Genomic DNA, 25,433 nt, shown 5'->3' with positions numbered 1-25,433 from the left:
GCTCAGCCATCCCTGGGAGCTCACTGGCTTTGCTCTGTGTCTGCTTCTCCCTCATTCCACCCTCTCTCTTCTAGAGAAAATTTCTACAAAGGGATCTATAGACCCACTGTGTGTCAAGGGTCACCCCAACGGCAACACCTTTGGAGAGCTTATGCTTACATCATCCTGCCAGGCCCCAGATTGAGCAAGTGGCAGCATATCCAGGGGCTGAGGAGTGCAAAAGGATATGCAGTGAGCTCAGCTGGAAGCTCCTGGTTCCAAGACCCTGAAGTTCCCTTGCCTGACATCATCCCAAGGGCCAGTAAGCCTTCTCTGCTCCACTATTCAAGGGGGACTGGGGAGCTGAGAGGGACAGAGACACTTGGACTCATCAAGACCTCAATGCTCCTTCCTTCCAAAGATACCAGTTTTCTCTGTGTAGCTTACCTCTGTCTCCCCCCAACTTGGCTCTCAACTTGGACCATGTCCTTATCTCCATGGTCCTCACCCATTGCTCTGCCATGGGGTCACCTTCCACTTCCACGTCTTGCTCTTGTGTCCTTGTTTCAGCCTTGGATTCTGAGGCATCCAAATGAAGTCCCTCCCCACTGAGGAGCTGAGAGGGATGTTATGGCTGGGGCTAGGCTACGGGGGATGCCTCACACCCATTGCTGGTTCTTTGCAACCCACTCTGCCTGGGCTTGTCTGGACAGGAAACAATTATGCCACTTGGAATGGGAGGCAGGGTGACATGTGGGAAGGGACAGTGTGTAATAGCAGAGAGGATATCCAGAGGGAGGAGTTGTTCTGAAGCTGATGTACTGGACCAATGCCCAGGGAGGATTTGAGGGAGCTTGAGCTACAAGAAAAAAGGCAGTGGGTCTCCAGATTCCTGTAGCCATGCTGCACTTGCTGTTCAGGTGGGCTCTGCCCTGGGCCATGCTCCTACTACTACTAGGTTCCCAGCTCCTGGTGACTCACAGCTGGATTTCCCAAGAGGATAAAGACAGTTATGAGCAAAGGGACATAGAACTTCATTTCCCTGCTACTGTGGAGTATGCCTTGCACATATTCAACCTACAGAGCAAGGACTCAATGGCCTACAGGTTGGTGCACATCCTGAATTCCTGGAAGGAACAGGTAGGTGACCACATCTTCCTGCCTGATGACCTGAACTTGCTATAAAGACAGGGTTGTGGGAGGAGGGGTCTTATCGTGGTATCTTGTTCACCATCTGAAGTTCATAAAATAGGGAAAGTACAACCTGCCCAGTTAGATTCAGTTTTATAAAATAAAAAATGTGGAAATTTAAATACCTCAGACAAAATCTACTCTCATGTAAGGTATATTTTTAATCTCCATCATTTTATAGCCTTACTGATGAGTGACTCAGAATATAAACTATGAGGTGATAAAGATCCCGAGTAAGGAAAAGGTCCACAGAAGACATAAGCTGAGGAAATATTCTAAGGAACAAGTACAAGGAGATAATTAGAAAACAGAGAGCAGACACCAAGAGAGAGGGAGGGAGAAGGGCCTGAATATCAGGGCAATAAGGATTCTCCCTCATCCAGAGAAGCCCCTGTGACTTTGGGACCTCTTCTCTGGGCTCCCCCCTGTGGTCTCCACCTATGGGGAAGGATGCCATTCTACACTCTTCCCAGACCATGGTTCTCAATCCTAGAGCATTGATTGTCCTTGTAAAGGGGTGTCTGCAGAATGCAGCCAGGAAGGCTGTTTTCGCATGGCCTGCATCAGGATCATGTACGGTCGTGGGTGGGTGGGTGGGTGGGTAGGGTGTAGGTGTGATTGTGTCAGTGAGTGTATGTGTACATGTGAAAGTGTGAGTTGAGGAGTGTGTGTCGCTTTGTGTGTCTCTGTGTGTACATGTGGATGGGAGTGAGTGTGTGTTGGTGGGTAGTGGGGTTGTGTTAGTATGTGTGCAAGTATGTGTTGGTGTGTGTGTATGTGTGTCTGAGTGTGTCTGTGAGTGTGTGTGTATGTGTGCACATGTTGGGTCCTGACCCATTCGTTTCTCTCCCTCTGGACCTCTGCCCTGAAGGAAGGATAATGGGATCTCCACCCTGCACAGCCTTCAGCCTCTGTGAACACTGCTGGGCCAGGTCCTGGCTGGCTCTACTGCCTGAGCTTTCTCCGAGCTCTGTTCTGGGCTCCTAAATCGGCACTCACAGATCTTCTCTGGGCTCCCTAGAGCTGCACTCACACTAAGTTAGGGTGTGGGGAGTATGGAGTGGAATGAAGAAGATAGAGTGGAGAAGAGTATAGAAAATTCCAGCTGTACTTTGTAACAGGACAAGAGGTATATGGAAACCATAGTTGGTGTGCGTGTTTGTGTGTGTGTGTGTGTGTGTGTGTGTGTATGCTCAGTGGAACATGTGAGTGTTCCAGCAACATTGTAGGACATTTTCCTGTTTTGGGGCAGGTGAAAGGTGTGACAATGGTGTCATAAATGACTCTCCTACTCTGGGGCTAACATTATTCAGCAAACTGTTGCAGAGCCAACACCCTCCTAGACACTTGGCACCTGTCTCCTGAGAGTGCTGTTGCAGCTTCAGAAGGATGCTGGAAGTCAGGCTGGGTCTCCCTGGGGTATTTGGGGACATCATGCTGCATAGTGAGATATATAAATGGTGTGTGACTCAGCCGGCATCTATCCCTGGCCTCAACAACATCCTCAGTCCTCTTTGCTCTGAATTCCCCAAGCTTGGTTTTACCCCCAACAAGCTGACCCAGGCCCAGAGGCAGCTCCCTAGTGGAGGAGTGATTGGGGCTCTCCCTACACTGTGTGGATCTACATTAGTAGTTCCTCACAGGAACCGAGAAGCACATTGCCATTGTAATGTCTCCATGTACCACAGATAGAAGACATTCTGACATTCTCCATGGAGATAAAGCTTCGTAGAACTGAATGTGAGAAATTTGATGATGACATTGACAACTGTCCCTTTCAAGAAAGCGCAGAGCTGAACAATGTAAGACACACAGCAGATCCCTCAGGTCACGCAGCTGAGGATGCAGCTTGGGACAGATGGGGAAATGGGGCAGATGACAGTGGCATTCCTAGTAATACAGATGAGTGAGGGAACTTCAGGCCTTGCCATGTCCACTGCTGGCACTGCAGCAGGAGCACAGCTGGGCCAGCCAGCCCTAAGGTCCACTTGTATGCTCCTGGCCAATCTGGGAACCAACTTTGCCCACTCACTGCATTCCAGCTGCCTATGCCCTGCGCCTCACTGATATCAGGCAGGTTGCTCCTGGTCATGAGGATCCAAGTCTTCTGAATGGAAGAGACAAGATGTCTCTTCTCTGAACTTTATCCACCTCCCTTCCTGACCTCCAGGAATAGGGGAATGTTAGGGTAGCCTACAGCATCTTTGCCTCACTGACTATTTTGGAGTCCCCCTTGACCCTGTCAATAGTGTGAAGGAATAGGGCTTAAGGAAGGACCCACTGCCCTTTCTCCTATGCCCTGACCTGGGTCCCAGTGAACTACTAGCTCCTAGTACAAGGAAAAAGGTCAATGTGAACCCCAGCTCTGGGGCAATCCCACCTTGACCAGAGACTCCTCTGAAATAGTACCCACTGGTAAAGAGTACCCCAAGGTTGCACTAGGGGCAGGTGAAAGGTGTGACAATGGTGTCATAAATGGCTGGCTCTACTGCCTGAGCTTTCTGGGTCAGTTTGAGTGTACCCCTGGAGACCACAGACCAGGGTAAGGAGTATGACACAGGTGCCCCTAAGGTCAGGACAGGTCCTAGGTCCAAAACAGGAAGGCCTTGGATGGCGGTACATCAGAGAACCACAGCCTGCATCCATAGCTGTTCACCTCAAGATGGGTGGTTGGGATGTGTCTTGTGTTTAAAGCTAGAGCCACTGCTTTCCAGTGTTCTTCACCCACCCTCCTTTCTTGTGCTTGTTCCCTCAGACCATCACTTGTTTCTTCACCATCAGCACTGAGCCTTGGAGAACCAAGTTTGTACTCCGGAATAAGACCTGCTTGGAAGACTTCCTTTGATTGAGGTCATGTCCCACCTGGCCTCTAGCTGATCTTCTTTTGGACACCAGCATTTCTCTGTAGGAGGCAACACAGGTTGTTCTCTTGCAAGTATCTGGGTCTCACTTCCAGGCATTGTGGAAATGCCTCATTGTCCAATTTTTTCGTGTAGAATAGATCATTAAACATCTGCATTTCAAGAAGCTTTGTGTGGCATGGTTCCAGAGAGGCTGCACAGGTGAAGGACTGGTCCCAGCAAGGCTGTAGGGTGGGCCCAGGGAAGTGGGTTCTCTTTCCTCTTGGACCTCTGGAGGTGGCATAGTCTGAAAGTACAAGGTACTTCTGAGCTGCTGTCTAAGGGTTCGGGAGGGATCACTTTTGTTCCCAAAGTTCCAATGACCATGACTTGGCAGAAAACCCAAATTGCAGGGTGGACCAAGACAGACCCTCAGACATTCATGACATATGAGTACCCTGTCTTCAGCGGTTTGCTAACACCCATATCCTGGTCCACACAGCTGTAAGGATATGGGACTGTCAGTATCCTCACCCACGGAGTGATCCAGCCACCACCAGTACCAGCAGCAGCCAGTCTTGAAGACTCAAAAATGTTCTATTAGGGCCTCCCCAACTTTTCACAAGAAGGCTGCATTTTCTTGAATTCCCAGGAGACCCATGAACACTTACCACTTGAGAGGTACTGTTCTCCCAAATGCCATGAGACTCAGCCTGAATCTCCTAAGAGAGGATTGTCAAGCTTTTTCTGTAAGTAGAGTGTAACTGTTTTGGCCTCTGTGGGCCATATGGCCTTGTTCTCAGCTCCCCGACTTTGCTCTGAGAGTTCCATAGTGTAAACACAAACACGAGTGTTGTGTTCCAGTAAGACTATTTACACAAGTACGCAACTTCTCCATTTGGTCTTGGAGCTGTGGCTTCCTTCCTCAACTAGATGTCCCTCTTTTGCTCATGCAGCTCGACCACCCAGTACTTGACACTTTCCACTCCACTGAAAGAACCTATGCTCCCCTAAGTTCTGCTCAGGGATTTCTCTGTACAAGTGGCACTCCATCTTCAGAGTAGGCACACCTCAGTGCGGGGAGGTAGGCCCAAGGACAGCACTCCACCCCCACATACAGCTGCAGTAGGAAAAGGCCTAGAGTTCCAGCACCACAGAGGCAAGTCAGAGGCATGTTCTGCGGGGTTCTCATATAGTCCAGCAAGACTGTGACCCATAACAATAGCCATGTTGACTGTCTCCCTCCCTTCCCCTCTGTGTGCCTCTTGTGATCATCTCCCAGACAAACCACCTGTACCTTCCAGTCCACATTGCAGGGTCACCCTGGGGACTCACGGTAGACATGTAGTATTAGATATCCTCAGGGCTCATTCTTTCTGGAGACCTGGAATGTATGCTCCCCCAAGCAGAGCCATGAGGAAAGCCTGACAGTGGGCACCCTCACTACCAGATGAACATCACTTGGAGTGGACTCAGCTGTGTTCTTCTCCCCTTCTTCTCTCTTTTCTACCTGTGTTCTTCTCTCTTTTCTACCCTGCTGTCTGGTCTCTGACTTCAGAACGCTTTTCTTGAAGACCCTCCAACCAACCAACCTCCTGTCTACTCCCACACTGAACTGTTCTGAGTCATGCCTCAATCTGCAGAAGGAAGATTAAGGGGTCTCTTTACCCACTTTGATCCCATTGTATTTTCCACAGTCACAGCACTAATTCTACTCAAGTCCCATCAGGAAGCTCCAGGAGACAGTTTCTGTGTGCTCAGAGCCTGCAAAGCAGGCATCAAGTCATAGCTCCTGGCAAGGACTCACTAAATCCTGCCTCACACCACACCTGTGGGGCTTTCTTAATAGTACTGGCCCACACCTAGAGACTCTGGCCCCAAGGCCTGACAGGGAGTCCATGCTCCAGGTGATCCATCTTTTTAACAGATGTAGGATGACAATCATGTGCTGTGGGGAAACATTCCCTCTCTTACCCTATCCACCTTTACCTAGCTCGAGGGGTCATGTGCCCTTCTCCTTTCAGAGTAGGTTTGTTGAATAATCATAAGCTGTCTTCCTGGGGTCAGGGAAAGGAAGAACTCTGAGTACCCAGGAAAGGGGATCCAGGCCACAGCTGTGGAGTGAACTTGAGAAGGCACTGGGAATGGGCTGCCTGGAGCCATCCTGCCTCAGTGAGCAGGAGTGGCAGGTAGAGCCAGATGTCTGCAGCCTTCAAGGTCCTGGTTGAAGGATGAGAGTGGCCATGGCAGAAGCCTTGTTCAGGCTCACAATATTCCTCATGCATGAGCACACCCTCTCTTCCTAGGAATCAGTCCAGGGGAGAGAACACAGGTGGAATTCACCCATGAAAGATGAGAACAGGGTCAGGTTTAGAGGGGCCCAGGACCCCATGCTCTGGCTGACCCTCTCTGCCCTAGGCAGTAGGTGACAAAAGCCATTTCCTGGTGTGAGGCCACTGAGAACCCTGGGGACCATATAGCATTGGCCAACTGGGAGGGATTCCCCTTGGTCTCCAGGGAGCCCCAGGAAGCCAACTGAGGTCCCTGGCCTGGAATTGAGAGAGCCACCCCAGCTCTGCCAAAAGCCAGTCTTGCAGCCTTGGCCCTGCCCTTAGCCATCTACACTCCAGTTGCTCACATGACACACAGGGATAACAACCTCCATGCTTTCTCCAAAGCTGCCATTTGGGATAATACTCAGGGTTACGGAGTAGAAGTGCTGTTTCCTGGAATATTCTCCCTAGTTAGGAGTCACTCTGACTACTTGCTTCTTTACTTATCTCTGCTCAGGTCCATGTGGACCTTGCACATTGGTCCATAGTGTCTGACCCTCAGTCCCAGGCTTGGGGACAAAAGTTAAAGTGGGTCATAGAGCTGCCACTGAGATGACAGTAAAGTGCAGATTCCAGGAGTTGTTTTCATCATTGTGATTATCAGTGACCCTGAATGTGGGCCTGGGGAGGACAGAGTGATGGAGAGGATGGGCATACAGGCCTTGTCCAAGGGTGAACTGCAACCCCAGTTGCAGGCCCAGCTCCTGGTACTGAAAGATTCTGTCCATCTCTCATCCAGCCCATCCACCTAGGGCACCTCTAATGATTGCTCCTCACCAACACCTGGTGCCCACTGGTGCCACATGGGTGTGGTCCCCAGTGCTCATCCTGAACGCTTATCCTCTCAGAGCCACATAGGAATGGAGGGTCCAAGTCACTTTTCTCTCCATGTGAGACAAGGAGATAAACTCTTCCCCCACCTCAAGTGTAGACATCTATAGCCCCCTGAAAAGTCCTGTATTATGAGCCAACTCCTTCCCACACATCATTAGTCAGAGGACCATTGCAAGAACATTCTCATGCCAACGGTGTTGTGGTACATGGTTGTTTCGAATTCCGCAGCCTCTAGAACTGTACAGTTGCAGTGAGGTGATGCTAAGAGGAATGCTCCATCAAGGAGCTCCAGTACTCATGAATCTGCATCCCAATAACACCACAGGGTTGGACCCTCACCACCACAGCTGGTACTGTTACCAATAAAGGGGAATCAGCACTTGGAATTGGAAGAGTCTATCACCTGTCTCAGAGCTGATACCAAGAAGGTTAAACATTATAAAGGAAGCAGCAGAGTTGAAAGGCGAGTGAACCTGTCTACTTCCACAATGTCTATAAACCTCTCTACCCAAAACAGAATGTGGATTTTTTTTTTTTTTGACAAAATGAGCTGATAGGCATGAGATGATAGGATTGCAAATGTCACAGACATGACAGCATTCTGGCAAAAAAAAAAAAAAAAAACAAAACCTGATGATTGGGATTAATCACATATCCTGAAAATAACATTTTTATTATTAGTAGTGAAAAGTATGTTAGTATATTATCTTTGAAATAAATTGACAACAAAAGAACTGGTAAAATAAATGGGCAATGCATTAGTTTGTAAGTCCATTTTACATTTAGTTCATAGTATAAATCACAAAAGAATAAACCACAACTAAAATATTTTGCTATTTAAGTTAATTCATAATCTCCAATCATTTTTATTTTTATTTTATTAATTTTTTATTTTTTAATTTAATTTTTTTTCAGTGATCCAAAATTCATTGTTTATGCACCACATCGAGTGCTCCATGCAATACATGCATGCCCTCCGTAATAATCACCACTAGGCTCACCCAACCCCCTACCCTCGCTCCCCTCCAAAACCCTCAGTTTGTTTCTTAGAGTCCACAGTCTCTCATGGTTTGACCTCCCCTCTGATTTCATTTTTTAAACAATGGATGTAATACATTTTAAAACTTGTCAATTGGAGCTACTATAGTATAACAAGAGATAAATGCATTTATTAGAAGCCATAAATAATAGGGAAATAAGAATATAATATTAAATGTAATAGAAAGGCAAGATTATTGAAAAAACAACAAAATTGTAAAATAAAAAAAGTAAGGTTATGAACTAAGCCTAATGTTGGGTGAAAAGGGATTATTAGAAGCAGGCAGATATTTAGCAGGAACTATCAGTAAACAAAGAGAGAGAGAAAATATATATAAAATATTAATAATAAAAAACAGCAGACCCATAGGTGTTCAGGACAAAGATTAACGTGCACATAAAAAGGCTATCAGAAGGCAAAGAGATTTTAGACTTAACACCAAAGCATGATTCATAAAAGGGAGACGTGATCATTCTTGTCAAAATTAAAAACGTTTGCTCAGTGAGATCCCATGTAACCAGGATGAAAAATCAAGCTATAGAGTGGAAGAAAATATTTGCAAAGCACACTTCCAGCAGATAACTAGGACCCAGAATATATAAAAACTCTCAAAACTCAATAGTTTAAAAATCTAAATAGAAATAGGGCAAAAGAAATGAACAGACATTTCACCAACAAAATATAAGATGTAAAATACACACTTGAAAATATATTCAACATATCTAAGCAACAAAGAAATACATATTAAATACAATGAGATAGAATCATCCAAAGTGGTAATGTAAGAAAACCCTGAATTCAGCTCCTTCACAGACACACAATTTCATCTACAATTGCACTAAAAATTAAAAAAAAAAATCTATGAATTAACCAAAGAAGTAAAAGACCTGTATTCTGAAAATAACAAAAACACTGATGAAAAAAACTGAAGATGGCACAAACAAGTGGAAAGATAGCCCATGTGCATGGACTGGGAGAATTAGTATTGTTAAAATGTCCATATTACCCAAAGGCAATCTACAGATTCAATGCAATCCCTATTGAAATACCAGTATGTTTCACAGAGCTAGAACAAATAATACTAAAATATGGCATAACGAAACATCCCCAATAACCAAAACAATCTTGAGAAAGAACAAAGCTAGAGGTTTAACAATCCCTGATTTTAAGGTACTACAAAATGGCAATGATCAAAACAATATGAGTACTGGCACAAAAACAGATACATTGATCAATGGAACAGGAATAGGGAGACCAGATATAAACTCACACATATACGGTCAATTACACTAGAACAATGATGGCAAGAATATGCAATGGGGGAAATACAGTCTCTTCAATAAAGGGAGCTGGAAAACTGGACAGAATATACGCAAAACAATGAAATTGCTTTCCACTTTCTATACCATAAACAAAAGAAGCACAAAGTGTACTAAATTCCTAAATGTGAGACCTGAAACCATAAAATTCTTAGATAAAACATGGGCAGTAAACTCTTGGACACTGGCCTTTGCAATATTTTGCTAGTTACCTGTCCTCAGCCCAGGAGAAGAAAAGCAAAAATAAACTATTGGGACTACACCAAAATAAACACCTCTTAAACAATGAAGAAAACCATGAGCAAAAATGAAAAGTCTACTGTGTTGGAGAAGGTATTTGCAAATATATCTCATAAAGTGTTAATATTCAAGATACATAATAACTTATACAAATTAACATCAAAAATATATGAAAAATATTCAGAATACTTGAATAGATATTTTCTCCAAAGAAGATAGACAGATGGCTAACAGACACATGAAGAGATGTCCAACACCACTAGTCATCAGGGAAAAGCAAATGAAAGCCACAATGAGCAATCATCTTACACCTGTCAGAATGTATATTATCAAAACAATCAAGAAAACTAAAAGGCAACCTACAGAATGTGAGAAGATATTTGTAAATGGCATATCTGAAAAAAGGGTTAGTATCCAAAATTTATAAAGAATTTATCAAACTCAACATCCAAAAACAAAATAATCCAGTTAAGAAATGGGCAGAAGACATGAATAGACACTTTTCCAAAGAAGACATCTTGATGGCTAACAAACACATGATAAGACGCTCAACATCACTCAGCATCAGCAAAATACAAATCAAAACCATGAGACACTACCTCATACCTGTCAGAATGGCTAAAATAAACAGCAAGGAAATATGACAGATTGTTAGTGAGGATGAGAAGAAAGGAGAACCCTCTTGAACTGTTGGTAGGAAGGCAAACTGGTGAAGTCATTCTGAAAAACAGTAAGGAGGTTCCTCAAAAAGTTAAAGATAGAACTACCCTATGATTCAGCAATTGCACAGCTAGGTGTTTACTCAAAGCATACAAAAATACAGATTTGAAGGGGTACATGCACCTTGTTTACAGTAGCATTATCAATATTAGCCAAACCATGGAAAGAGCCCAAATATCTGACTAATGAATGGTTGAAGGAAAGGTGGAATATATATGCAATGGAATATTATTCAGCCATCAAAAAGAATGAAAACTTACCATCTGCAATGACATGGATGGAACTGGTATATTATGTTAAGCAAAATAAGTCAGTCAGAGAAAGACAAATACCATATGACTTCACTCATATGTGGAATTTAAGAAACAAAACAGGTGAACATATGGGGGGGGAGAAAAAAGAGAGAGGGAAACAAACCATAATATATTCTTAAAGATAGAGAACAGAGGCACCTGGATGCCTTATTTGGCTAAGCAATGAGCTCTTGATTTTGGCTCAGGTCATGATTTCAGGGTTGTCAGATCCAGCACCCCCATTAGGCTATCTGCTCAACATGGAGCCTGCTTAGATTCTCTCTCTCTTAGACATCCCTATCTTTCCAAAACACATACATACACGAAAACATAATTAATAAATAATAAAGAACATACTGAGGGTTGATGAAGGGAGGTGGGGTGGGAGATGGGTTAGATGGTGATGGGTTTTAAGGAGGGCACTTGTTAAGAGCACTGGGTGTTGTACGTAAGTGATGAATCACTGAATTGTACTCCTGAAACCAATACTGCACTGAATATTAAGTAACTAGAATTTAAATAAAAATTTAAAAAGAAAAAATATAAAAAACAAGAAGACAAGAGATAACAAGCATTGGTAAAGACATAAAGAAAAGGGAAGCATAGTGCTCTATTGATGGGAAATTGGTATGGCCATTGTGAGAAACAGTATAGAGGCTCCTCAAAAGATTAAAAATTGAAATACCCAAGGTGTAATTCCACTATTTGGTATTTATTCCCCAAAATGGAAACACTAATTCAAAAGGATATATGGACCCCTATGTTTGTTACAGAATTATTTACAATAGCCAAGATATAGGAAGCAACCCGAGTGCCCACCAATAGATGAATGGATAAACTGATGGTTTCCAGAGGTATGAGAAATATGGGTGAAGAGTAGTGAGAGATGCAGTCTTCCAGTTGTTGAAATAACAAGTCAGGGAGATAAAAAGTACAGTGTAAAGAATATAGTCAATAATACTGTAATATCACTGAATGATGACAGATTTTTTTATTGAAATGACTGAACATTTATTGAATACATACAATGATGAACACCAACTATTGTCCTCCATTTATATTTCATACCTTTTGGAATATTTCTCTATAAATTAAACTTTAGGACTTTTTAATAGAAACCTTCATCCTTCTAATGCAATTATAGCTTTGAATGTCATTTCTAAAGTATAACTTTGCTGATTGTATTTTCAAATCCCAAATGGACCAACAAGATTCCAAATGGTACTGTTTATGGGGAAAATGGATTAGTATGTTTGACTTTATAACTAATTGAAAATCAGAACAATATATTTATTTATACCTGGTACACATTTAAAAAACGTTTTGAAGATAGTAGACCCCAATCTCAAGGAATCTTTCCAACACAGGCTTTTGTGTACTGTTTCAAATAATTTCAAATGAACAGTTGGGTAAGGCAGACTCTTGGAAGACTTCACAGTCTATTTACTATAAACTCAATAAATTGAAGAATATATTGAGGGTAAATGAAGAGGTGTAATAAAGAGCCCTAGTGTGGTAGGAAAACTCTAGAATGGCCCCGAAGGATCTCTATCTCCTCACAACCTCATGTCATTCCTTCCCTTATGTGTAGATTGTACTGAATGACTCCTTTCTGATTAAAAGACTGCTACAGAAGTTAGGGGTTGTTACTTTCAAGTTCAGATTATATAAAGCTGTAGCACCAATCTTGGGTGCTTTCTGTCTCTATCTCTCTGTCTCCTTTGTCAAATGTCTTACACTAGGTGATAAAAACTACTATGTTGTAAGAAGCCCTGTGGAGCCATCCGAAAAGCACAGTAAGGAACTGAGGCCCTGAGTTTCAATGCATTATAAAGAAATAAGACCGTCAGTTAAGATCCCATGAAGAACTACATGATTGCCAACAATCATGTAAGTGACTTAGAAGCTAATCTCCCATTTGAACCTTCACATACATGCACAGGTGTGGTCTACAGCTTTACTGTGACTTCATGAGAGATATTGAGTCAGAGACATCTGACTAAATTGCAGTTGTATTTCAACCTACAGAACCTGTGGTATTCAAAACTTTTGCCTTTTGCCTAGGGTAGTAGTTATGTTTTGCTATGAATGATGACAGATTTTAACTACATTTGTGATGAACATAACAATATATGGGCTTGTCAATGCACTACAGTTTACATCTGAAATGAATGTAACATTATGTGACAAATATATATATACTTTTTAAAAGATTTTATTTATTTATTTGACAGAGAGAAATCACAAGTAGATGGAGAGGCAGGCAGAGAGAGAGAGAGAGGGAAGCAGGCTCCCTGCCGAGCAGAGAGCCCGATGCGGGACTCGATCCCAGGACCCTGAGATCATGACCTGAGCCGAAGGCAGCGGCTTAACCCACTGAGCCACCCAGGCGCCCCACAAATATATTTTTAATAGAAAAAAAAAACAGGAGATATCAGTATACACTCATCAGAGTGACTAGAAAAAAATTGTGACAACACTAAATATTTGTAAGAATAGACAAAAACTAAACCATTCATACATTGCAGATGGGAGCATAAAATGGTACAGCCACTCTAGAAAACAGTTTGACAATGTCTTGTAAAATTCAACAGGCAATAGCATCCTTGGGCATTGAGTTCACAGAGATGAAAACTTATACTCACACAAAAACCTGTATAGGAGTGTTTATAGCAGTTGTGTGTGTGTGTGTGTGTGTGTGTGTGTGTGTGTGTGTTTATGATAGTCAAAAACTGGTTATCAGCCCAGAAACCCTTCAACAGATGATGGTTTAAACAAACTACAGTACAGACAAACTGAGGGATACTATTCAGGAATAAAAGTAACAAAATATTGATATGTACAACAACTTGGGCAAATCTTCAGGGAGGTATGTGGACTGAAGAACTTAAATCACAAAGGTTACATACTACATGATTCCATTTGTATGTTTTGAAATGACAAATATTTTAGAAATATAGGACAAATGGGTGGTTGCCTGGAACAAGGATGGGGATTGGAAATGGTGTTGAGTAGCCTGGGGAGACTGATACGGTTATAAAAAGACAACATGAGAGGTCCTTTTAAGGTTGGAACTAGTGGTGGGTACATGAACCTACATGGGTGATAAAATTGTATATAACCCGACACACATAGAAAAGCATATGCAGAGACAGACACATGCACATATGAGTGTGGATATAACTGGGAAATCTGAACAAAGTAGGTGGATTGTATTAATGTCAATATACTGGTTGTGATATTTTACTATAGTTTTAGAATATGTAACATTGGAGAAAATGGGAAAAGTGTTCATGGGATTTTTTTTTTTTTTTTACTATTAATTGTAACTGCATGTGAACTACAGTTATCTCGGTAAAAATTAATTAAAAACTTGATAGTAGGTTTAAACTGATCCATTTGAAATCTGTGGCAGGGCCAAACTCTATGCATGTCACATGGTCCCTCTTCCCAGGAACACTGGAAGGCAGTCTCCCAGACTCCTCTGCAGTTGAGTTGGAACTAGGTGACTGAGTTCTATCTAGCCAATGGCAATGTGAGTAGGGTCATGTTAACTCTGGTCCAAGGTGGTTAAGAGCAAGATTACTTCTCTAAGCATGGTCTCTCTCTCTTCTACCTGTACAAATGAAAAGAAGGAATTTCAAGATAGGAGTTGTCAAAAGAAATCACACCACATGCCTAAGGAGGAAGCAGTGGGAAAGAAATGCCAATAGAAGCTGCCTGACTTGTGTTGGATTTACAAGGGTCAAAATCAAATTTTGTTGTGTTAAGTAACTGAGATTCAGGAGCCTGTTTCTTACTGCAGCAGCATCTATCCTATCCTGATTAACAGAAAAATCTCACCTGAATCAGAAAATTTTTTCAGAAAAGTACAGAGTTGTCATATGTACTCATAAAAAACAGAGAACCTTTAAACTAATTTAACTTGACAGTCCATGATTCCTCCTGCATCTCTGACATAAAATAAAACTACAGAGACAATGATCTCAGCACACTGCACCAACTTTTCAAGGAACATATAATTCCTGTCTTACACATATTTCCCCAGATGTTACAAGTGGGGATAATGTTCCCAAAATTGTTCTATGAAATTGGTATATCTTACTATCAAAACTTGGCAAAAACTATGAGAACAAAACATGAAACATAATCTCCCACATGAACATAAATACTCAAATGCCCAGTACATTCCAGGAATGGGACAACTGTGCAGGGGAAAAAAAAAGGCCAACACTTTATGACTCAGTCTAGAGTTTATTCCATGCTATAAAAATAGTATGGTAGGAGTGCCTGTGTGGCTCAGTGGGTTAAAGCCTCTCCTTTCAGCTCAGGTCATGATTCTGGGGTCCTGGATCGAGCCCCACATTGGGCTCTCTGCTCGGCAGGGAGCCTGCTTCCCCTCCTCTCTTTTTACCTGTCTCTGCCTACTTGTGATCTCTATCTGTCAAATAAATAAACAAAACCTTAAAAAAAATAGTATGGTAAAGCAAATAATAATATAATAAAGGAGAAAATCATCTTTATCTTAATAGATATAGAAATAAAAAAAGCATTTGATAAAATGCACCTAAATCTGAAAAAAAAAAAATTCTTGCTGGTCAATTAAAAAATGGAAATAGCTTAACTTGGGAAAAAACTGCCATTGAACTGAAGGATAAAATAGCATTGCCTGCTCACAGAGTTAGTATTCAACACTTGTTATTAAGATATGAACAGAAACATGAATACAGCTGGCCCTTGAACTGCCCTTGAACAACTCAGGAGTTAGGAGTGCCAACCCCCAACACAGTGAAAAATCCATGTATAACTTTTGTCTTCTCCAGGACATAATTATTAATAGCTTACTATTGACCAGAAGATTTACTGATGGTGTGAATAGTCCATTAACACATATTTTGTATGTTACATGTATTATATACAGTATTCTTACAACAGAGTAGATTAAAAGAAATTATTAAGAAAATCATAAAGTAGAAAAATACATGTACAGTATTGTATTATATTTATCCCCCAAAATGTGCACATAAGTGAACCCAAGAAGTTCAAACCCATGCTGTTTAAGGGTCAACTGTAAATGGTATAAGCATTTAAAAGGAAGAGATAAAAATGAGGATATCTGAAGAGAATTTCACTTTCAAAAAAACAAACAAACAAGCAAACAAACTTGTGGCAACTGGTTCAAATGAGAGGGCCCTGTAGTGTTGCTAACAGATCAAACTATAAACATGAATATTATGTTAAGACATTTGAAAAAAACAGATATAAAGTGTAATAGAAATAAAATAGGGTATCATTCAAAATGGTAGAAAGAAAAACAAAACACTGCGAGTTACCAGTGAATAATTTATTAACTCAATATAACTTGAAAGAACACAGCAATGTATTACTGAAGACTGTAGGAGGACACTTGAGAAACATGCATGTGGACCTCACTGTAATGCTTGGAAAGATTTCCATTACTTAATAAAGAGACTCGATTTCCCATTTATGACCAATGTCATGCATTTTCAATGAAAACTCTGAAAAATCATCTCCTGAAGTGAGACAAACTTGTTCTACAAGGAACTAAAGACTTAAAAAATAGCTGAATTAAAAACAAAACAAAACAGCTGAGCTTTCTTTAAAAAAAAATAATATTTATTTATTTATTTTGGAGAGTGAGAGAAAAAGAGAGAGTCCACAAGCAGGAAGAAGGACAGAGGGAGAGGGAGAGAAGCAGACTCCACACTGAGCATGAAGCCCTACGCAGGGCTCCATCTCACAACTCTGAGATCATGACCAGAGCCAAAACAAATAGTTGGATACTTAACCAACTTAGCCACCCAGGTATCCTTAGCTGAGCTATTTCTAAAAAAGAACATGTACGTGGGACTTTCACTGTTATATGGTAAAGCATCTTAAGGAGTTGAATAGAAAGAAATAACCCGGGGAGGAGTCAAGATGGCGGAGAAGTAGCAAGCTGAGACTGCTTCAGCTAGCCGGAGATCAGCTAGATAGCTTATCTAAAGATTGCAAACACCTGAAAATCCATCGGCAGATCGAAGAGAAGAAGAACAGCAATTCTGGAAACAGAAAAACAACCACTTTCTGAAAGGTAGGACCGGCGGAGAAGTGAATCCAAAGCGACGGGAAGATAGACCCCGGGGGGAGGGGCCGGCTCCCGGCAAGCGGCGGAGCAACCGCGCACAAAATCAGGACTTTTAAAAGTCTGCTCCGCGGAGGGACATCGCTCCAGAGGCTAAACCGGTGCGAAGCCCACGCGGGGTCAGCGTGGCCTCAGGTCCCGCAGGGTCACAGAAGGATCGGGGGTGTCTGAGTGTCGCAGAGCTTGCGGGTATTGGAACGGGAAAGCCGGCTACAGAGACAGAGCCGACAGTAAGCTCGCAGCTCCGTGTTACCTTGAACCGGTCGCAGGCTCGGTGAGCTCGGAGCGCGGCCGGAGGTCAGGCAGACGGGAGTAACTGGGCGCTGTTCTCTGAGGGCGCACTGAGGAGTGGGGCCCTGGGCTCTCGGCTCCTCCGGGCCGGAGACCAGGAGGCCGCCATTTGTATTCCCGTCCTCTGGAACTCTACGGAAAGCGCTCAGGGAACAAAAGCTCCTGAAAGCAAACCCGAGCGGATTACTCACCCCGGCCCCGGGTAAGGGCGGTGTAATTCCGCCTGGGGCAAAGACACTTGAGAATCACTACACCAGGCCCCTCCCCCAGAAGATCAACAAGAAATCCAGCCGAGACCAAGCTCACCTACCAAGGAGTGCGGTTTCAATACCAAGGAGAGCAGCAGAATTCCAGAGGAGGAGAAAGCCAAGCACGGAACTCATGGCTTTTTTCCTGTGATTTTTTTTAGTCTTGCAGTTAATTTAATTTTTTCTTTTTCATGTTTTTTTTTTTTTTTTCTCGCCTTCGGGTAAAATTTTTTTTTTTTTTAACTGTTACCTTTTTCTTTTTTAACGATTTTTTACTAGTTTATCTAATATATATATATATTTTTTTACATTTTTCTTAGGTGTTTTCTTTTTTAAAAAAAAAATTCTTTTCTTTTTTTTTTTTTTTTTTTTTTCTTTTTTCTTTCTTCCTTTTTGAACCTCTTTTTATCCCCTTTCTCCCCACTCACGATTTTGGATCTCTTCTAATTTGGCTAAAGCATATTTTCCTGGGGTTGTTGCCACCCTTTTAGTATTTTACTTGCCCCTTCATTTACTCTTATCTGGACAAAATGACAAGACGTAAAAATTCACCACAAAAAAAAGAACAAGAGGCAGTACCGAAGGCTAGGGACCTAATCAATACAGACATCGGTAATATGTCAGATCTAGAGTTCAGAATGACAATTCTCAAGGTTCTAGCCGGGCTCGAAAAAGGCATGGAAGATATTAGAGAAACCCTCTCGAGAGATATAAAAGCCCTTTCTGGAGAAATAAAAGAACTAAAATCTAACCAAGTTGAAATCAAAAAAGCTATTAATGAGGTGCAATCAAAAATGGAGGCTCTCACTGCTAGGATAAATGAGGCAGAAGAAAGAATTAGTGATATAGAAGACCAAATGACAGAGAATAAAGAAGCTGATCAAAAGAGGGACAAACAGCTACTGGACCACGAGGGGAGAATTCGAGAAATAAGTGACACCATAAGACGAAACAACATTAGAATAATTGGGATTCCAGAAGAAGAAGAAAGTGAGAGGGGAGCAGAAGGTATACTGGAGAGAATTATTGGGGAGAATTTCCCCAATATGGCAAAGGGAACAAGCATAAAAATTCAGGAGGTTCAGAGAATGCCCCTCAAAATAAATAAGAATAGGCCCACACCCCGTCACATAATAGTAAAATTTACAAGTCTCAATGACAAAGAGAAAATCCTGAAAGCAGCCCGGGAAAAGAAGTCTGTAACATACAATGGTAAAAATATTAGATTGGCAGCTGACTTATCCACAGAGACCTGGCAGGCCAGAAAGAGCTGGCATGATATTTTCAGAGCACTAAACGAGAAAAACATGCAGCCAAGAATACTATATCCAGCTAGGCTATCATTGAAAATAGAAGGAGAGATTAAAAGCTTCCAGGACAAACAACAACTGAAAGAATTTGCAAATACCAAACCAGCTCTACAGGAAATATTGAAAGGGGTCCTCTAAGCAAAGAGAGAGCCTACAAGTGGTAGATCAGAAAGGAACAGAGACCATATACAGTAACAGTCACCTTACAGGCAATACAATGGCACTAAATTCATATCTCTCAATAGTTACCCTGAATGTGAATGGGCTAAATGCCCCTGTCAAAAGACACAGGGTATCAGAATGGATAAAAAAACAAAACCCATCTATATGTTGCCTCCAAGAAACACATTTTAAGCCCGAAGACACCTCCAGATTTAAAGTGAGGGGGTGGAAAAGAATTTACCATGCTAATGGACATCAGAAGAAAGCAGGAGTGGCAATCCTTATATCAGATCAATTAGATTTTAAGCCAAAGACTGTAATAAGAGATGAGGAAGGACACTATATCATACTCAAAGGGTCTGTCCAACAAGAAGATTTAACAATTTTAAATATCTATGCCCCCAACGTGGGAGCAGCCAACTATATAAACCAATTAATAACAAAATCAAAGAAACACATAAACAACAATACAATAATAGTAGGGGACTTTAATATTCCCCTCACTGAAATGGACAGGTCATCCAAGCAAAAGATCAGCAAGGAAATAAAGGCCTTAAATGACACACTGGACCAGATGGACATCACAGATATATTCAGAATATTTCATCCCAAAGCAACAGAATACACATTCTTCTCTAGTGCACATGGTACATTCTCCAGAATAGATCACATCCTCGGTCCTAAATCAGGACTCAACCGGTATCAAAAGATTGGGATCATTCCCTGCATATTTTCAGACCACAATGCTCTAAAGCTAGAACTCAACCACAAAAGGAAGTTTGGAAAGAACCCAAATACATGGAGACTAAACAGTATCCTTCTAAAGAATGAATGGGTCAACCGGGAAATTAAAGAAGAATTGAAAAAAATCATGGAAACAAATGATAATGAAAATACAACGGTTCAAAATCTGTGGGACACAACAAAGGCAGTCCTGAGAGGAAAATATATAGCGGTACAAGCCTTTCTCAAGAAACAAGAAAGGTCTCAGGTACACAACCTAACCCTACACCTAAAGGAGCTGGAGAAGGAACAAGAAAGAAACCCTAAGCCCAGCAGGAGAAGAGAAATCATAAAGATCAGAGCAGAAATCAATGAAATAGAAACCAAAAAAACAATAGAACAAATCAACGAAACTAGGAGCTGGTTCTTTGAAAGAATTAATAAAATTGATAAACCCCTGGCCCGACTTATCAAAAAGAAAAGAGAAAGGACGCAAATAAATAAAATAATGAATGAAAGAGGAGAGATCACAACTAACACCAAGGAAATACAAACTATTATAAGAACATACTATGAGCAACTCTACGGCAATAAATTTGACAATCTGGAAGAAATGGATGCATTCCTAGAAACATATAAACTACCACAACTGAACCATGAAGAAATAGAAAGCCTGAACAGACCCATAACCAGTAAGGAGATTGAAACAGTCATTAAAAATCTCCAAACAAACAAAAGCCCAGGGCCAGACGGCTTCCCGGGGGAATTCTACCAAACATTTAAAGAAGAACTAATTCCTATTCTCCTGAAACTGTTCCAAAAAATAGAAATGGAAGGAAAACTTCCAAACTCATTTTATGAGGCCAGCATCACCTTGATCCCAAAACCAGACAAGGATCCCACCAAAAAAGAGAGCTATAGACCGATATCCTTGATGAACACAGATGCGAAAATACTCAACAAAATACTAGCCAATCGGATTCAACAGTACATTAAAAAGATTATTCACCACGACCAAGTGGGATTTATTCCAGGGCTGCAAGGTTGGTTCAACATCCGCAAATCAGTCAATGTGATACAACACATCAATAAAAGTAATAACAAGAACCATATGATACTCTCAATAGATGCTGAAAAAGCATTTGACAAAGTACAACATCCCTTCCTGATCAAAACTCTTCAAAGTGTAGGGATAGAGGGCACATACCTCAATATCATCAAAGCCATCTATGAAAAACCCACCGCAAATATCATTCTCAATGGAGAAAAACTGAAAGCTTTTCCGCTAAGGTCAGGAACACGGCAGGGATGTCCATTATCACCACTGCTATTCAACATCGTACTAGAGGTCCTAGCCTCAGCAATCAGACAACAAAAGGAAATTAAAGGCATCCAAATCGGCAAAGAAGAAGTCAAATTATCACTCTTCGCAGATGATATGATACTATATGTGGAAAACCCAAAAGACTCCACTCCAAAACTGCTAGAACTTATACAGGAATTCAGTAAAGTGTCAGGATATAAAATCAATGCACAGAAATCAGTTGCATTTCTCTACACCAACAGCAAGACAGAAGAAAGAGATATCAAGGAGTCAATCCCATTTACAATTGCATCCAAAACCATAAGATACCTAGGAATAAACCTAACCAAAGAGACACAGAATCTATACTCAGAAAACTATAAAGTACTCATGAAAGAAATTGAGGAAGACACAAAGAAATGGAAAAATGTTCCATGCTCCTGGATTGGAAGAATAAATATTGTGAAAATGTCTATGCTACCTAAAGCAATCTACACATTTAATGCAATTCCTATCAAAGTACCATCCATCTTTTTCAAAGAAATGGAACAAATAATTCTAAAATTTATATGGAACCAGAAAAGACCTCGAATAGCCAAAGGGATATTGAAAAAGAAAGCCAACGTTGGTGGCATCACAATTCCGGACTTCAAGCTCTATTACAAAGCTGTCATCATCAAGACAGCATGGTACTGGCACAAAAACAGACACATAGATCAATGGAACAGAATAGAGAGCCCAGAAATAGACCCTCAACTCTATGGTCAACTAATCTTCGACAAAGCAGGAAAGAATGTCCAATGGAAAAAAGACAGCCTTTTCAATAAATGGTGCTGGGAAAATTGGACAGCCACATGCAGAAAAATGAAATTGGACCATTTCCTTACACCACACACAAAAATAGACTCAAAATGGATGAAGGACCTCAATGTACGAAAGGAATCCATCAAAATCCTTGAGGAGAACACGGGCAGCAACCTCTTCGACCTCTGCCGCAGCAACATCTTCCTAGGAACAACGCAAAAGGCAAGGGAAGCAAGGGAAAAAATGAACTACTGGGATTTCATCAAGATCAAAAGCTTTTGCACAGCAAAGGAAACAGTTAACAAAATCAAAAGACAACTGACAGAATGGGAGAAGATATTTGCAAACGACATATCAGATAAAGGACTAGTGTCCAGAATCTATAAAGAACTTAGCAAACTCAACACCCAAAGAACAAATAATCCAATCAAGAAATGGGCAGAAGACATGAACAGACATTTCTGCAAAGAAGACATCCAGATGGCCAACAGACACATGAAAAAGTGCTCCATATCACTTGGCATCAGGGAAATACAAATCAAAACCACAATGAGATATCACCTCACACCAGTCAGAATGGCTAAAATCAACAAGTCAGGAAATGACAGATGCTGGCGAGGATTCGGAGAAAGGGGAACCCTCCTACACTGTTGGTGGGAATGCAAGCTGGTGCAGCCACTCTGGAAAACAGCATGGAGGTTCCTCAAAATGTTGAAAATAGAACTGCCCTATGACCCAGCAATTGCACTATTGGGTATTTACCCTAAAGATACAAATGTAGTGATCCAAAGGGACACATGCACCCGAATGTTTATAGCAGCAATGTCCACAATAGCCAAACTATGGAAAGAACCTAGATGTCCATCAACAGATGAATGGATCAAGAAGATGTGGTATATATACACAATGGAATACTATGCAGCCATCAAAAGAAATGAAATCTTGCCATTTGCAACAACATGGATGGAACTAGAGCGTATCATGCTTAGCGAAATAAGTCAAGCAGAGAAAGACAACTATCATATGATCTCCCTGATATGAGGAAGTGGTGATGCAACATGGAGGCTTAAGTGGGTAGAAGAATAAATGAAACAAGATGGGATTGGGAGGGAGACAAACCATAAGTGACTCTTAATCTCACAAAACAAACTGAGGGTTGCCGGGGGGAGGGGGTTGGGGAGAAGGGGGTGGGATTATGGACATTGGGGAGGGTATGTGATTTGGTGAGTGCTGTGAAGTGTGTAAACCTGGTGATTCACAGACCTGGGGATAAAAATATATGTATATAAAAAATATATGTTTATAAAAAATAAAAAATAAAAAAAAAATAAAAAAAAAATAAAAAAAAAAAAAAAAAGAAAGAAATAACCCAAACAGAATCAGATCCAAGCAAATTTCAGAAAGTGTTATATGGTTAAGCAGGTAAAGTGGTGTTGATTATATTTGTACATTTCAGGTATTATTTAAACTTAGAAAATTAAATTTAAATTGTACTTAGAAAACCATGGGAACCTTTATTGCTATGATGCAGAAATTATCCCAGTGAAGTCATTTAAGGAACATTTTTGAAGGATGTGGTCAGACAAAGGGAGTTTGGAAACATGTGTAATGTCTTTGATAAAAGTTTCCAGTTGCCATTACTGACAGACCTGGGAAGCAAGGTAAAGACTAGATGGGTGTGTTTGGCCATTCATGCCCATTTTTGCCTGCTAGGTCATCATGGGTGGTATTCATCTTGTGCCTTAAACTGTGCCTCCTAAGGAAGAAAAGAAGGAAGAGGAAAACCAGAAATTTTTGGAAACCCGTAAGAAAATGTAAAACAATTCCCTTTTCTTTTCCCTGGTGAATGTAGCTCAGGGAAGCATGGAGTCATGGTCATCATTGTGGGGTAGTACCTAAAGCCTGGGAACTCCTGAGACAAGCCTGGCTTTGGAGCCATCTCTGGACTCCCACTGGTGATCTTCTCAAGTCACCATCTGACTCAATGCTTTGCTCTTGGACTTTTTCCTGAAAAGCTCCAAGGATCAGGCTAGGTTCACAGGCCTTGACCTAAATTGCATAGCTGCAAACTTTACACCAAGAAGGGCATAAGACCATTGGGTAGCCTTGCTTCACCCTGGAATAGGCTGGGGACAGGCACCCTATCCAACAGAACCCTGGATTAAAGGGAGACAGTTTTGGATGCAGGGGCAGCTCTTTGCCTACCTACTGCACCCAAAGTTTCTAGGCTAAACAAGGCATACGTAGGGAGAGAATCAGCTGTCTTAGTGCCCTGAGCCAGATGAGTTATCAAACCAGAAAAAAGGCATGAGAATCATCAAGGACACAAGAAGCAGCTAAATCATTCTGCCTGAAACCTACAGAATAAGGAGAGGAAGAGCCAGAGGAACCCCAGTCCAGGAAGGAAGCTGCTGGCCTACCCAGGGGCACTGAGGGTGCTTAGAGACTATGCACCTCTGGTCTGCTCAGGGCCAGGGAATGAGAGCTCTGAATGAAGACTTCAGTGAGGAACCTCATCAGAGTAGCCCTTTCTGCCATCCCAGGATGTGCCAACTAAGATTCTTAGGGGATATTGGCTCAGCCACTCACTGAGCCCCCTGTGTTCTGGAACTCATTGAATTCAAATCACATACGCAACATTTGGTAATGTCCTAAATGCAAAAAGGGGTAAGTGTCAACATTGCCCACATACTTTTCAGGACTTATAGCCTAGCTTCTGGTCCATGAGAAATTCCATATTTAAATTCTGACATTGAGGCATGATACACATCAGCCTTAATGTTTCTGCTTTCCTTTTCATCAAATGTAATTAACATCTGCACTAGCCTCTGCCAGCCCTTGCTTCCAGGATCACTGAGCACTCAGCCTGGGCTTTCAGCAGGAGCACTAGGCAGCTCAAGGACTGACCCCAGGAAGGCAGACCCGGGAGTGGGTGCTCTCATGGAGGGGATCATTCCAGCACAGGACAGGGTCTCTTCGAGCATTGCTCTGCTTTTTCTTTTCCTCCCCCTGTACCTTGCTCAACAACCCTTCCTGCAATTCCTTCTCAATCTTACCCACTTTGCTTTCTGTCTCTCAAATTTGTCCTCTCTCCATTATTTTCCTTTTCTCTTCTTATGGTGATTTCTTCCTTAATAGAGAGGCATTTAAAACATATTGTAAAATATTTATTTTGCTACCTTAATAACTTTTGTGTGTATATATGCAGCAGCTTAATGATCTGTCCGCAAAGTCTTTGATTCTGTTCCTCTCAAGTAGTAGAGCCTGTTTCCTTCCCCAGTTTGTGTTGGCTAGATTCAGTGACATGCTTCTAAGTAACAAAGAAAAAAAAAAGTAGAAGTGACAGTCCACAATTTCAGGAACTGGCTCATAAAAGGCAATGAGGCCTCCTGCTTCCCTTTGGCCCTTGCGCTTTTTGGTATCACTTGCTTTGGGCTGAGCCAGCTGCAGTGTGGAGCAGATTTATAGAAAGGCCCACATGTGTTCCTAAAACAACTGGTGAGGAAATGTGACCTCCAGCCAATAGTCATGGGGGTGAACCTCGTAGAAGTGGACCATCACTCCAGTCAATCCTTCAGGTGACAACAACCCCAGCTGTTATCTCAACCACAGTGTCATAAAACCCTGGGCAAGATGTACCAGCCAAGTCACACTTGATT

The 25,433-nt window shown here is 41.7% G+C and overlaps 1 protein-coding gene across 1 annotated transcript; it reads left to right on the top strand.

The window, feature by feature from the left end:
- Window positions 1–226: 226 nt before the first annotated feature.
- LOC131807557 (cystatin-9-like) lies at window positions 227–4,197 on the top strand. The gene is made up of 3 exons (XM_059133027.1): window positions 227–1,119; window positions 2,859–2,972; window positions 3,926–4,197. The coding sequence occupies exons 1-3, from the start codon at window positions 880–882 to the stop codon at window positions 4,013–4,015; spliced, it is 444 nt and encodes a 147-aa protein (XP_058989010.1). The 5' UTR covers window positions 227–879; the 3' UTR covers window positions 4,016–4,197.
- Window positions 4,198–25,433: the final 21,236 nt, after the last annotated feature.

This window comes from Mustela lutreola, chromosome 9 (genome assembly GCF_030435805.1).
Source record: "Mustela lutreola isolate mMusLut2 chromosome 9, mMusLut2.pri, whole genome shotgun sequence".
Taxonomy (NCBI): Eukaryota; Metazoa; Chordata; class Mammalia; order Carnivora; family Mustelidae; genus Mustela; species Mustela lutreola.
The sequence above is the reverse complement of the archived record's forward strand: the minus strand, read 5'-3'. Positions and strand labels throughout refer to the sequence as shown.

What these genes read in the sequence shown, in the direction of transcription:
- LOC131807557 (XM_059133027.1), top strand. Translation starts at nt 880, where the DNA reads ATGCTGCACTTGCTGTTCAGGTGGGCTCTGCCCTGGGCCATGCTCCTA. An exon ending in TGAATTCCTGGAAGGAACAG is followed by an intron (nt 1,120 to 2,858) that starts GTAGGTGACCAC and finishes CATGTACCACAG; the next exon opens with ATAGAAGACATTCTGACATT. An exon ending in AAAGCGCAGAGCTGAACAAT is followed by an intron (nt 2,973 to 3,925) that starts GTAAGACACACA and finishes TTGTTCCCTCAG; the next exon opens with ACCATCACTTGTTTCTTCAC.